Below are 14813 nucleotides of genomic sequence, written 5' to 3' on the forward strand. Positions count from 1 at the left end.
AGGACGTGGGTTTCAACATTGAGCTGAAGTGGATTTGCCAGCTGAAGGTGACTGAATGTTAAATTGAAGAGATTTTTTCCACGCATGCACACACAGAGTTACTTGATGGCAGTATTGTATGTTGTTATGGACAGGATGGCTCATGGGAGGGAAGCCTTTCGACCTACTTCAACATGAACACCTTCCTCGACATCATCCTGTCCTGCGTGCTGCAGAAAGGCGGCAAAAGACGTGTCGTCTTCTCCAGCTTTGACCCCGACATCTGCACCATGTGAGCAAAAGATTTTTTTTAAATCAAACACGTTTTTGTGCATCTGCACTGAAACTAAGAGTCCTTAGTTTGAGTTGTTATTCTATCCTCTCATCCTATTAATTAAACCGCTGCAGAAACCCTGTTTCCAGTTTGACTGGTTTGTCTTGGTGAAAATGGAAACCCTCAGGCAAATAAAGTCTTCTGTAACTTTTATACATGAACTTTACTGATCATAAAACAGTCACAGAAAAGCAGTGGCATACTATGACTTTACATAGACATGTACACAACATTTATAAGGTAAGGTAGTTTAGTCAGTTAAGGGCAGTCTTCTTTGAGACTTTATCATAAATTATGGCCTTGGTAAATAGTTTCTTCTCACTCCACCTGTAATCCTATTCCTGTGTTTCCTAGGGTGCGTCAAAAGCAGAACAAGTACCCCATCCTCTTCCTCACCCAGGGAATTTCCGAGAGGTATCCTGAAATGATGGACATCCGCTGCCAGAACACGCCGATCGCCATAAGTTTTGCCCAGAGTGAGAACATCCTGGTGAGCATCTGTGAACAGAGATGTCGATATGTTTGACTAAAAACATCGTGGCAGTAACTCATTTATGGGAATATTCAGGGGATAAGTGCTCACTCTGAAGATCTGCTCAGAACACTGTCCCACATCGCTGATGCTCAGTCTAAAGGACTGGTGGTGTTCAGCTGGGGAGATGACAACAATGAGCATGAGAACAGACGGATGCTGAGGGAGCGGGGGATTGATGGTCTCATCTACGACAGGTAGGTTAACATGTGATATTCTGACTACATGCAGTACTATTTGAAAAGGCGTTCACACTTTGGGTGTGTGTTTGTTTATAGTCATTTTCACCCAGATGCTATTTGATGAGACAGATGATTGACATGACATCCGGTTGGAAAGAATGTGCTATTATTATTTCATTGTTTATGCGCCATGTCCAGTTTCAGTTCAACCTTTTTCACACTCAATATTATCACAATCATATTCTGTCTGGAAGTTTTGCAGTTTCCTTTTTTTTCACTTTTTTCCAAGTTTCTTATTCTGTGTTTTGCACAAACAGTTACTGTTTGTTTACTAAGCTGTTTTCAGTTCTGTTTTTGCTCTACATTGCTGTCTGAACATGTACAGACATTTACTGATCCCAGAAAACACCTCCGACCACAGCCTTTACACTAAAACATTTCCAGGTTGTTGCTGTTTTAACTGTGCCTTTCTTTTTTCAGAATTTGTGAATGTGTGGTGCCATATTTTGACTCAAGTTCTCCAGGTTTCCGTAACGTCTCTTCGGTTTCTGTCTGTGTTCTGTTCATTTACTCACCCATAAGTCATGGCTGGGTTTTGTTCCCTGACCTTCGCTCTAAAAATGCAGCCCGAAAGCCCAAATCTTACCCACCAGAAGGAACAATACATTGTTCCTTAGCAATGATACAGGACGGTTGACATTCCTTTCAGTGCTGTTCTGAAGTTCAAGGCACTAAAAAAAAATGATGAGATTAAATCAGGGTATCAGTATCCAGATATAGGAATGGAGTCATTACTTTTATCAATAACTCAAAGTCTCTTAGACTTTGAGTTATTGATTAAGACTTTTAATTGCCTATAATTTGTCCAGTTTCTCATATTAGATTGTTCCATGCAGCCTGTACTGTCAAAGCTGAGAAACGTTAATCATTACAAACTCAGTCTGCAGGGAAACATCAGCCTTCAGCTACCTCAACAAGTAATGTGATGTCAGAGTTGACACTCCATTATTTCAAGCTTGTTCTGACTGCAGTGGCACGTTTGTGTTTGATGTAAAAGCTCTCTTTGGCTAACCGTGCTATTTGTTACTCCCAAGTATGGATGGGTTTTTTTTCCCTTACATCAATTGGATACTTATCTATCTATCTCAACACCTAAAGTGCCTGAAACTTTGTGCCCAGCACAGCAATTTGCTTAATAATTAATACTGGACTCTCAGTTGTAAAGGTCACTTTAGTTGACGTTGTAGTAGTTGTTTTAATTTGTCAACTGCCATGTTAATCATTACTGAGCTCTCCTGATCTGATGCTTTGTTATATTCAGATGTGTTGTTTGAACACAAGTGAATGGCTTGTTTCACGCATGAGTCCGTTGGATTTTGTCTGAATTGGAAAAAAAAAAGGTTGCAGAGGTTGCTCTTAATAACAGTTAGTCAAAAACTGCGTTTCAGCCTGGATGCCATTCACGTTTGTTTACTATAATAATAGCTGCAGTTTTTTTACAAAACATTTTAATTGTTTGCACCCACAAGAGTGGAAATAAATGGAGGTGCAGTACAAGCAGACCTGTTCTGCACCTTGTTTAATTTGTTCAATGGGTGAACGCACTGGATGTTGGTTGAATGTTAAAGCATCCATTTAAATTATGATTTTTAATATCGAATAGCCTCTCGTTCTGATCTCAGCAATAACTACTTGAGATGAGATTAAGTACAGAATTAAATGGTAAGGAATACTGTAGTGTCTAAAAATGATCATGGCAGGGCGTTTCCATTTAAATGGTCATGACCTACAATAAAGTACTGATCTGAAAATGAGAACCAGTGCAATCACAAACCACTCCCTTCCTAATGAATGCAGCACCCCGACTCATTCATTACATGGGTGCATGAAATGAAATGTGCAGGTCTGAGGCAGTGAGGTGGAAGCTGAAATTGCACGTGGCCTGACAATGCTTGTTGTTATTATTTTCATTATCATAAAGTGGGGGAATGAAATGAACTATTTTATCACAATAAAATAAGAGCGATAGTGTGATAGTTTTAAACCGTGTTTGAACAATTTCCAGAATTTGACTTGAGCGTGACAGAGTAAATGTGAAATTTTGTCACAAGAACAGTTTGTGCCTTCTTCAATGTGCACTATATCCACGCTCAGGGTCTGTGACCTCACTGGGGGTCATTCAAGGAACTGCTGAGGGGTTATAAAATAATTTGTTTAGACAATGCCTGGAAAAAAGATGAAGACCCTTCACTGTAAACTGTAATGTAAAACATGAAATGTGTATTTTTTATAACCATCAACCACTATATACAATTAATTATAAACCAAAAAAACTATAATAAGCCACCAGATGTCACTCCTGACCTTCAATCTAACTGAAGCCTGTTTTTTTTTTTTAGTATCTGTGAGGATCAAGGAGACAAGCCAAACATCTTCCAAGTAGAGGAGCAGCATACCCTGCAGGAGGTCATTTCAGAGGAGACCCTGAAGAATGCCACCTGTTCCTGCTACTCTGTCCCTTGCTCTATGGCTCCCTGCAAAAACTCAAAACCTCAGGCCAGCAGCTCCGAATCAGATTCTGGTCTCAGCTCCCTGTAAAGCAATTACCTGCACACATGCACTCAAGGTGACCAGTGTTAGAAAAGAAGTTATTGTCTTTTGACAACAAAGATAATTAGAAAAAAAAAACAATGTCAACAGCTGTAGGGGGAGGAGCTTGGTTTGCCAAAGTGTAGTGTTTAATGAAACTGCACAGTCGTCGCAATTACTTATCCAGCCAATATGTTTAATACCTGCATAGGCCAAGTGCTAAAAATCTTTTTATTTTCACAACTTCAAGGTTTTAATTTCATGTCGTTTAGTTCATGTCGTTCTATCGTTTCTTCCTTGTGCATGTAGCCATTGCCTTAAGTGTTATTTTATTAATAGCAGTGACTAGCAACCCAACTTGTATAAAAACCAAAAAAATAGGATATAGATGCAGCTTGCCATGTCTTTGGCGTTTAGACTTCAACACATGTAGAGCAGTATGTGCACCTCCTCTGACCCATGCAGATAGGCTTACTGGCTTAACATTTACACCTGCTAATAGCTGTCATCAATAATAACGTCAATAATAACAGAAACTATGACATTATTTACTTGAATTTAGAACAAACAAAAGATGATTTATTTGCTACACTGCACATTTGACAGTCTTTAATAGACAAATGAAATATGTTTGTGTTTACTTCTTTTATTATAATTACCAATCACTGACCTAATATGTTTGGGGATTTCTGTACACAACAATTGTACAACTCCATTGGAATGTATAATATCCAACACTATTTGTATTGCATGTTATATATTTTGTAATTGAATTTGATAACTCCATATTCAGGGAAAATTGTGATGGATTATGCTGTAGTACAAGTTAAATATTTATGCTCGAAATTGATGTAGAAAAGTTGTTGTATCATTCATAGAGTCGAACATATTCAGAAACTGAACCTTTAGTGTGGTATTAGTCTGCCTGGATAGCAACTATGTACTTGAACACAGATATTTGTGTGGTCATGTACAAGAATTTAAGAATGTTATGTAGCATAATATGGAAATAGTAATATAAATAAAATAGTTCCACACTTATGAATTTTTTTTTTTTTTTACTCTGTCAACTTCTAGGAGAAAAGTGAATATTTTGATGTTTTTTTAAGCAGACATTTGAAGTCTGTTTAATATTGAACAGCGTCTGATTGGAACCAAAAAAATAAACTAAATAAAAAGAAATATAATATTATTACTGCTATTAACATTAAAAATATAATATATAATTAAGGAAAAAGTTTTATATAAAAAACAAAAATGTAAAATGAACATTTGTATTGTATTATACGCCATCTAGTGTGCAAAGCAACGACTTACATAACCAAAGGTTCTTTTATGCTTTCTTTATTAACTTATTGATAAAACCACAATTTGAAAAAAATCATTTAGCATTAGAAATTACGTAACTTATAATGGAAACGATATATAGTGAGCCTTATATTTCACCCGGAGTTGCAGTTTGTTAAGCCTCAAAGGCAACTGGGTTTGCAGCCTCAGAAACTACAACTTCCGTGATGCCATGAGGGTCTGCTATGACTCTGGCTGAAACACGCCCACGCCAAATAAACCTCTCGCCCGTAATCCTCGCAGTGCACAGCTGAATTCTTCCGTCTGGTTTTTGCTGCTACGTCTACGTTGTTTTTTCAAACTCTATAGGACAAATGGATAACTCTGGGAAAGAGAAGGAAGCTATGCAGCTCATGGCTGATGCTGACAAGAAAGTCAAGTCCTCTGGCTCTTTTTTGGGAGGAATGTTTGGAGGGTGAGACAGTACTGCGCCACATAACAGCCCGTTAGCGATCGCTAACTTACAGCAGCGTAGTTGGCATGCAGCCTATTTCCAAGCAGACAGATATCTTTGAATGACAATTATTTGTCGTTACATTCAGTCAGCTAACAATGCGTTTCAGTGTGGAATAATGACAGTAGGTGACAGCGAGGTGGTTTATAGGTGGTGATTTATAGAACTATCCCTGGAGATTTAACTAGATTTGAAGCTGCAGTTTTTGGCAAATGTTTTTGTTACCTTTTTAAAATGTATTTACGGCCTTTATTAAAGGATGTTACTGAGTTATTTATTTTTTCTTGCACAGACCAATGTAATAAATATTGACGTATATTTCCGGTTTTAACACTATCCCAGGAAGTAGGCCGGAAGTCGTCGTTAATCAACAGACGATCACTTAGTTGTTTACAGAAGCTATTCTGGTATAATTTATTTAGATACCTACGACAAGTAGTTACATCAGTCCAAGAAACAGTTTTTCGAACATCGTCTTGACCACAATACAGTAATGAGAGCTGTTCCTAGTTGAGAACTGTTTTAAACAGGCTACTAAGTGACATTTGTTGTTACATCTGCATCAATCCATTAATCCATTCTCAACTGCTGTATCACCGACCTTACCAGAGGTCGCAAAATATCTCGTCAATTTTTCTGATAGAACCTTTTACTGCAAATTTTTAGTCACGCCCATTTAATGAATTTGCTTTGTGGTTATATGTCATATTATATATATAGTTTGACTTTATTGCACACACACTTTGACATTACCTCTACCCTTTAAAGGAAAAATAGGGCACAAATGCAGCTGTACACTTTAATTTCTGCTATAGTAGTATTAATAGTAATACTATTTAGTTGTGTGAGAATTTACTGACATCTACTGGTTATAGTAACTCTGACTTGCAAAACTGTTATTCCTGTATCTACGTGGCACAGTGAATGTTTTAACATTTGTATTATTGTATCTAATATATTTATTTATATATTTATATGTTTTTATCACAGTTTGGGACAAATCTGTTTTTTCTGAATTTCAAAAGGCCACGATGACGAGTCTTTTTTAATCAATCTAGGGTGGCCCTGAAATACTTCAACTCAGCAGTTCTCACTGCCAGCTAACAAGCTGAATTTAGGGCTGTCCACAAAGTAATTAAAGTAGTTGTGAGAAGTTCACTTAATATAAAAAGTTTAAAGGACACATGTCACAATGTTTTTTACAACAGCTCCACAGAACCTAAACAGATGGTGCCATGCTATTCAGTATTTTTCTTTTTAAACACTTCCAGAGGACATCACAAGGTGGAGGAGGCATGTGAGATGTACAGCAGAGCAGCCAACATGTTCAAGATGGCCAAAAACTGGAGTGGTGCGTGTGGATGTTTTAATTCTCCTCTCACAACATTGTTTTCTGTACAGCCTTTAATTAGAAGCTGCATTGGCTCTGTAATTTGGTTGTGCTTTGCAAGTGTGGAAAAAAACTAAATTAAAAACTAATTAAAGTGCAAAAAAATAAATTAATGTGAATAAATAAATCTTGGTGTTTCCATTGTCATTAGGTGCTGGAAATGCATTTTGTAAAGCAGCACGTCTCCACATGCAGCTGCAGAATAAACACGACTGTGCCACCAGTTTCATTGATGCTGGAAACGCTTACAAGAAGTCTGACCCAAACGGTAATCATCTCACTCCTGTTTTCTTTCTTTTTCTAACCCTTATCATCACTTACTTGTATATTGTATTAATGTCAATGTAATTAATATGTTCTTATTTAAAACAACAGTGTGTTATTGTTGTTTTATGATTTTTAGGACTCTTCCTTCTCTAAGTGGCCTCATTTAACACATGTCCAAGCAGAGACATGTTCATCGGTTTTAGGGGGAGGGTAGCTAGCTGATGTGTCCTGTTTGTTGACACAAACAAAGAGCTTTCTTGTGGCTTAGTCGTATCCCCAAGGGCTGTGTTAGGCAACGTAAGACTGATTAATGTCCGGGGGAAGTGTTTTAATTTCCTAATCTTTAATGAGATTCCGTGCGAGGTCTTCACAAAATAACCCTCTCTTATTGATGTGTCACTGTTTCTTCCTCTTCTCTTAATGCTGCCAAAAGAGGCAATCAAGTGCTTAAATGCAGCCATCGATATATACACAGACATGGTAAGATCTCAGCACAGAGAAAACCACCAAGTGGATTTCAACATCTGAATAAAGACTACACATTAATGTAACAGATCACACCTGTCTGTCCATCTAATTACACATTCAGTATTTTTTTTCAGTAGCATATGTGTTTGTTGATTCATTGGTTTTACTGTTTAAAACGGATTACCTGTAAAGGTTATTTTACAAGTACAATTACACATCCTCCTCTTCCTACTCCTCAGGGCAGATTCACCATTGCAGCAAAACACCACATCAGTATCGCAGAGGTCTACGAGTCCGAGTTGGTTGATATTGAAAAAGCTATTGCACATTATGAACAAGCAGCAGAATACTACAAAGGAGAAGAATCAAACAGGTACTGTTTTCACTATTTGTTACCAGGATCTGCACTGTTTCTAGTCAGTTCACCCTTAAAAAAAACCTTTTACCTAAAATATTTGACATACCGAGTGTTAACAGGTTTTTAGGTTATATAATATGAAACATTGTGTTTTAGTTCTGCCAACAAGTGTCTGCTGAAGGTCGGGGCCTACTGCGCTCAGCTGGAGCAGTACCAGAAAGCCATTGAGATCTATGAGCAGGTGAGCGTCCCACATGGATCTGTGGGTCATGTTTACAATTTTGTAAATATCAGGGGAAATATCATCAATATCAAAGGTGAAATTTCTGACACTTGTTCTTGGATTTAAATCAATTCAGGTCGGAGCAAACACTATGGACAATCCACTGCTGAAATACAGTGCCAAAGAGTACTTCTTCAAAGCCGCCCTTTGTCATTTTGTGGTGGATGAGCTTAATTCCAAGGTGAGTTTGGAACTCTTCACCTGTTAGTGTGGGGATGGAGACCGGGAGGTGAGGAGAAACACACTGTCTAACACACTTTCTTCACAGATTGCTGTTGAAAAATACGAGGAGATGTTTCCAGCTTTTTCTGACTCCAGAGAGTGCAAGTTGTTGAAGGTACCTTACACCAATGTTCCTAAATCTTCTTAATCTATTAGACCTTTTTCTAAAGAAGTTTATTTGTCTTATCAGAAACTTCTCGAGGCGTATGAGGAACAGAACAGTGAAGGCTTTACAGATGCAGTAAGTCTTGTACACGAAAGCAGAGAGAATTAAAAAAGAATGAATAATGCAATTTGTCAAACAGACATATGTCTTTTTTTTCTGTGGACAGGTTAAAGAGTTTGATTCCATCTCACGCCTGGACCAGTGGCACACGACCATCCTGCTGCGCATCAAAAAGAACATCCAAGGTGAGGAAGAGGGGGATTTGAAATGAGTGGAGTCCACACAGGAGCGTGGCATCGAGGGACAAATCCATCACGCATGCTCTCATACACACACACACACACACACAGAAATGTGTAGCCTCAGTGCACATTTCATAGGGACAGAAGCATCTGTTGAAGGTTTGAGTCCAACCCACTGCTGTACTTTATCAGAGCACACTCTCCTGCTTTTCCTTAAAACATATCTAAACCTAGTCAGAATGTAAATCCTGTCGCCCTCGCCTCTGTCCGGAGGTTTGCTGCATACCTTTCTCTGTTGATGTCTGTGCTGGTGGATTACGGAGCCGTACATGTTACTGAGACCTAAGCCTAGTGTTGATTACAGGCACTGCATGTTTTGTACAAATAATTACTCGTTGGTTAAATGCAGCTCGTTTTGTTCGTTATGTAGGTATTTGCATTGAAATGATTAAAAAATTCACTTGTTGTATATTATTGTTGTAATTTTTTTTAAGAACATTTTATCCCAATTTCTAATGTGTTTTACGGAGAGGGTCATGATTGTTTTTCTATCACCTGTGGAGAGTGTCTTCTTGCGATGGGCAATGATATGCACCAAATGTAGACTGTTAGACATTTGTATTCGCAACCTGGTGGCATTTGTTGATTTTAATTCAATTTTTAATTGTCGTACCCATTAATGAAGATCCCTAAATCAAAAGCTCTTTCCCCTTTATTCCCAAGGCAGTAGCTCTGGGACTGATTTGCATCTTTAGTAACTCCACTCATGCAACTTTGCAAACTTGAAGGTTTACCACTTTCTTCTTACCATTCGCTAAGCATGTCACTGTGTATGGGTCGCTGTATGTCACCCTCACTCGTGAGCAAGACCAAAGTTTTTACCGAAGTGTCAGTTGCCGTGCATATCCAGCTTCTGTCCGACGGAATGACAACCAATCTTGGATATGATCTGTATGCTTGTGCGAATGGACAATAATAAAGGTATAAATCTCATGCTGCCTGGCCTTTGACCTTTTATACTAATTAGTACTGATACCACTAATAATTCAATTTAGCATTCAGTTGTTATTTTTTCCCCACTGCTGTGTCTTCTTTTGTAACTCAGTTAAGATCAATAATACAGTATGTTTAGTCAACAGGAGGTCAGGGGAAAAACTGATTCTGACACGAAAAACATTTATTAAGTAAAGCGAAATGTTTCAGCAGCCAGTCACAAATACTGTAATCCAGATTTATTACAGGTGCCAAAGGTAATTTTCAGCCTCTTTCGATTTTTTTAATCAACATGAATTACCTGAGTACAGTGTATGACCAGTGTAAGGTCGTGTGTCCTGGTCTGTACTGCTGAGAATATCTGGAATGGTTCCTGAATTCCCCCTGCGTTTATGCTGTGAGGTTAAATTATTTGACATTTATTTCAAATCAAACTGAACATCAGTGCTGCAACAGGATGCATTCAAATAATTATAAATAAAACATGGCAAGAACACAGTAGCAACTAACTGAGTGTACTAAATATTCATATTTAAGGAGCAGTTATGTTGTCACTGACAAAGACAAATGTTTAAAGGAATACTTCACACAGCTACTTGGTCTGACGTCTTTTTAAGTTGGTCCACTGAGTCTTCTGTTCTTTGCTCTTTGTCACTTTGGACCGCTGCCGTTTTTTCTCCACGCTCCTGCTCATCGACGACAACCGTCTTAAAACCTTCACCTAGTAAATCCATCTCAGAGGTCACCCTGGTCTCAGAGTCTGGAGCCAGAATGGTCTGTGACACTGCAGCTTCAAGGACAGATGACGAAACGATCGGAATTCCTGAGACGGACGCAAGTGTGCCATCAGAGACGGGGACTGAGAGAACCGAGGACGCCTCGGTGGACAGAGACACAGGGTGAGCCAAGGACACAGGTATAGAGAAGGGGATGCCTGAACCATCTAAGGAAAAGATATTGGCCCCTGTGCTGTCAGTGGCCATGATGGGCTGGATTTGAGCCCCGTGCGGCACCTCTGTGTGAATGACGGTGATGCCGCCCAGGGCGGTGTGGCTGACCAGAGCAATGGTTCCGTGACTTGGCCAGTCGGATGGGAGGGAGACTGGCTCGGCGGGAACCACGATGGAATTAGTGCTGGTTTTATTTGCTGACTCGGCAGCAGCGGAGCCATCCTCAACGGCTGTACCTTTACCATCTGTGGCATCAGCAGATCCTTTGGCATCAGCTTGACCAGCTTCATCTTCAGCAGCAGCACTATTTGTGGATGAACTCTTTTTCTCTTCTGCTCCAACCTTTTCAGTCTTTCCCTTCGTGGGAGTTTGTGATTTTTTATCCTCTACATTTCCCTCCAGTACCACCAGATAGGTCTTCCATGGAGCATCGCAGTCATGGATCTGAAAGATAGAAATAATTGTTATATTCATATCAGTCAGTTCACCTCTGAGCACAGAAGCACCATGCACCCCCTAAAAATAATTATGTTCTAATCTAACCAACCATAATGTGTCTGCGGAGGGTGGACATGTCTGTGAATGTCCGGTTGCAGAGGCCACACATGTAGGGTTTCTCTCCTGTGTGAATACGCCAGTGCCTCTGCAGGGCGTTGATCTGGGTGAAAGTCTTGTTGCAGTCTTTACAGCTGTATGGACGCTCACCTGATCATTATTCAAAACAAAACATGGGTTATTCAGAAATAAGCCCATCCGCTCAGATTTGTTTTTGACTCACGATAGCATTACCTGTGTGTGTTTTAAGATGCTGGTGAAGGGAATTCCTCTGAGCGAAGCCTCGGCCACAGTGTTCACACTTGTGCGGCTTGAACCCGGTGTGGATGTTGGAGTGGTGCCTCAGGTATTCTTTAGATGCAAAACTTTTCCCGCATGCCTCGCACATGAAAGGCTTCTCCCCTAACAGGAAACCAATTAGGATTGAAGCACACAATACATGTTTTCTTTTAAAACATTCAGTTTTAATGTAAAGTATGGGTTTCTGTTTTTTTTACATTTGTACCAAAGGATAATACTGTGGAGTATATACTGTACTGCACTGTAAGTAGCCGTCGTCTTACCTGTGTGCGATCGCTTGTGATAGGCCAACATATGCTTCTGTGTGAATCGGGCTTCACACTCATCACAAGCAAAAGGCTTTTCTCCTGTGTGAGTCCTACACAGGAAACACAGTCATTGTACACACATCAATGTACGTTTAATGTTTTTTTTTTTTTACTTTTCTTTAGTTTCTCATATGAACACAAACTTTATCAAGAGTCAGTATAATCAGCTGAGGTAAATATTTTCTTCTGTTCTCTTGAGTGCAGTATGACAACCGTACCTGTAATGCATTTTGAGCGCAGCCTTCTGGCTGAACCTGGCCTCACAGTTGGGGCATTGAAAAGGTTTTGCACCCGTGTGGGTGCGTTCATGTAAAAGTAGGGCAGTTTTGGAGCTGAGAGCCTTCCCGCACTCAGGGCAGACATGACGCATATTGTTACGTTCATGTACCTGAGGGAAAAAAAAGAGCAGATTAATTTGAGAGGTGTTCTTGGTATTGAACTTTATACTGACACTTCATATTCATCACCTGTCTTTGGTGCCGGACAACATCCTTCTTTCGTTTGAACGTCTTGGAGCAGGAACTGCAGGTAAAGAGTCTCTCGTTACTGTGGACATGCTTTTCGTGGATCTTCAAGTTGCTGCGGTTAGCGAAGGTCTGTTGGCAGGTCAAACAGCGATACACCACGTCTGCTTTCACTCCATGGTATGTACTGTGCAGGAAAGCAGTGACTGGTCACCATGACATCAGATAAACATAGTGTTTGTACATTTTATACAGTCAACAAAGGCAGATTGATGTGAAAGTTCTTGCAAAATGTCTTTTGCGAATCCTACCCGATGTGCTTCAAGTAGCTTCTCTCGTAGTGGAAGGTCCGATGACACTTGTTACACTGGAATTTGCCTTTGGATGTTCTTGTGAAGTTCATCTTAGACTCTCCTTCCTCCTCCACTTGCTCTTCATCCGTTGGTAACAAAGGTGCTTCAGGGTCAACGTTTGACGACTCATCCTCATAATCCCAGTCCTCCACGTGGGGGTCCAGCATTTCCACGGACCTCTCATCACTATTCTCTGCCTGAGCCTCACCTTCAACCCTGTCCTTCATTACCGTGTCTTCACTGGTTGGTTGTTTTTCTTTGTTCAGTGCCTCGTTTTTCATTTGTATTTCTACATTATTACCACACTTCTTTTGTTTGACCCGTTTTTCATCTTTCTCTGCCGTATCTGCCCTGTATCGTTTTGCCTTTGTCTTCTCTTTAGACGCATTTGGTGATTGGTGTTGCTTTGTTGATGAGTTTTCATTTTGTTTTTTCCGTTTTCCTTTCCTGGCACTCTGTAAGTCACACTGATTCGTATTGGATACAGATTTTGTTTTTTTAGGGATTTGTGCAATTCCAGCATTTACTGCTTCACCGCAAAGCTCTGACAGACACTTGCAGTCCAACAATTGTGCAACAGCTTGAACATCCGTGATCTTATCATTGGCCACTTCCACTTTTCCGGTGTACACAAATTCCAAAAACTTTGAAAAATCGTTAGCATGCATGTTAGAGAGTAGCAGTTGGTCCTGTGCGGCATTTTCAGAGAGGAAAATCTTTTTAAAGTAGCCACTAGTGGCAGCAAGAACCACTTGGTGAGCTTGAAACTCCTGCACACTTCCTTGGAAGTCCACCTGCACTGTGACATCACTCAAGAGACCCTGCAACCTCAGCTGGTGTAGGGAGGACAGAATGTTTTCATGGTGGGACTTGGAGGTAAGCTGGACCACGTTGACTCCGGTCATTACTGCATTTGTTCTGTTGAGAACAGAAATAAGATAGCATGCAAAGATTAGCTAAAAGCAATGTCTTGTGATCAGAAAGGGCCTTAAATACAATCAATTGTTTTCTTTTTTGGTCTTAACTATAATAGTTTGCTTATCTACTGGGTTTAACCTGCAGCAGGTCAAACCCTAAGATTATAGACATAGCCTGTTTGAGTGTGTTCAGAAGTCAGGATTGCCATGTCAGTGCAAAAGTATGGTGTGTTCAATGGCTTGAAAATGTTTGTTTTTAATTGATTTCTTTATATAATTAATTTTAAGTCTATTGGAGCAATTTTGTTTCTATATGCAGTAAATGTTAGGCAAAATATAAGTGGGATGTCAGCCATTCAATTAAACTCAATTATTTCAAAAAATATTGTCCTGTTGATCAACTACTTCTTAGCTACGTGCTTGTTGCACATCAAATGCATCAAGAACAGGAATTCCACATCAACTCCAGAAACATTAGGTCATATATACGATTAATCTCGACTTTGCCAGCTCCGGAATTACGGTAATCACATTAGGAAAGCTTAATGCAATACGTCAAAGTAAACATTTAAAACACAACAAGGGGACGAGCACACATAACTGAATGCTTATGTGCACACAATATAGCGCCTATGAACACCTAGCAGTCAGCTACACAACGACACGAAGCAAGGTTTTTCTTACCGTAAGCTTGCTAAAATGGCAGCCCTCCACAAATGTTCCACACCGCGGAACGTTTCCTGTAGAACTCGCTCCCACCACATCCGGTGCTGAGTTGGCTGACTTGGAGTCAGTTCTTAATCGCTATAATTTTCAAACAATGTACCACAGCTGGTCCAAGGTCAGTTTTGCATGTCCGTTGCCTCAAAACGCACGCATTAATATATACTAATAACACAGCGCCACGGATGTAAAAAAAACTTAGATTGTTATGTTTGGCTATGTTTCGCTTTACGCAATTAAAGACACATTCAGTTGTTAAAAACGCAGCAATTCAACAATAAACTGTCCTTTGTGTTTCATTTAACAGACTCGGAAAATTATATGTTGCATTAAACCAACACTTTACAGCTTGCATATCAGAAAAGTGGAATATTGTGTTTACAATGATGTCAAGTAATGTTACCGTAATTCCTTGCAAAGAGCAGTATATTTAGATG

The 14813-nt window shown here is 39.6% G+C and overlaps 3 protein-coding genes across 4 annotated transcripts in view; 2 read left to right on the forward strand and 1 right to left on the reverse strand.

The window, feature by feature from the left end:
• The window catches only part of gpcpd1 (glycerophosphocholine phosphodiesterase 1), a 10370-nt gene extending 5709 nt beyond the window's left edge, over positions 1–4661 (forward strand). Inside the window, 5 exon segments of the mRNA XM_008313222.3 lie at positions 3–47; positions 135–271; positions 668–803; positions 882–1042; positions 3427–4661. Of these exon segments, the coding sequence (XP_008311444.1) occupies positions 3–47; positions 135–271; positions 668–803; positions 882–1042; positions 3427–3625 (678 nt within the window). The 3' untranslated portion in view covers positions 3626–4661.
• A 489-nt stretch (positions 4662–5150) lies between these two features.
• Positions 5151–9806, forward strand: napbb (N-ethylmaleimide-sensitive factor attachment protein, beta b). 2 transcript variants are annotated; one of them, XM_008313219.3, is made up of 10 exons: positions 5151–5378; positions 6689–6768; positions 6959–7075; positions 7508–7554; positions 7782–7915; positions 8057–8141; positions 8260–8364; positions 8452–8520; positions 8596–8646; positions 8738–9806. In XM_008313219.3, exons 1-10 carry the CDS (start codon positions 5278–5280, stop codon positions 8840–8842), a joined length of 894 nt encoding a protein of 297 aa, XP_008311441.1. In that variant the 5' UTR covers positions 5151–5277; the 3' UTR covers positions 8843–9806. The 2 variants fall into 2 exon arrangements, with proteins under 2 accessions (XP_008311441.1, XP_008311442.1); XM_008313220.3 differs by lacking the exon at positions 7508–7554 and having other exon boundaries at positions 5162–5378.
• A 163-nt stretch (positions 9807–9969) lies between these two features.
• gzf1 (GDNF-inducible zinc finger protein 1) lies at positions 9970–14486 on the reverse strand. The gene is made up of 8 exons (XM_008313218.3): positions 14338–14486; positions 12695–13654; positions 12387–12570; positions 12138–12307; positions 11875–11969; positions 11546–11713; positions 11304–11461; positions 9970–11200 (listed from the first exon to the last, which is right to left on the reverse strand). The coding sequence occupies exons 1-8, from the start codon at positions 14415–14417 to the stop codon at positions 10391–10393; spliced, it is 2625 nt and encodes an 874-aa protein (XP_008311440.2). The 5' UTR covers positions 14418–14486; the 3' UTR covers positions 9970–10390.
• Between the last annotated feature and the right edge of the window lie 327 nt (positions 14487–14813).

Source organism: Cynoglossus semilaevis, chromosome 7, assembly GCF_000523025.1.
Source record: "Cynoglossus semilaevis isolate Cse_v1.0 chromosome 7, Cse_v1.0, whole genome shotgun sequence".
Taxonomy (NCBI): domain Eukaryota; kingdom Metazoa; phylum Chordata; class Actinopteri; order Pleuronectiformes; family Cynoglossidae; genus Cynoglossus; species Cynoglossus semilaevis.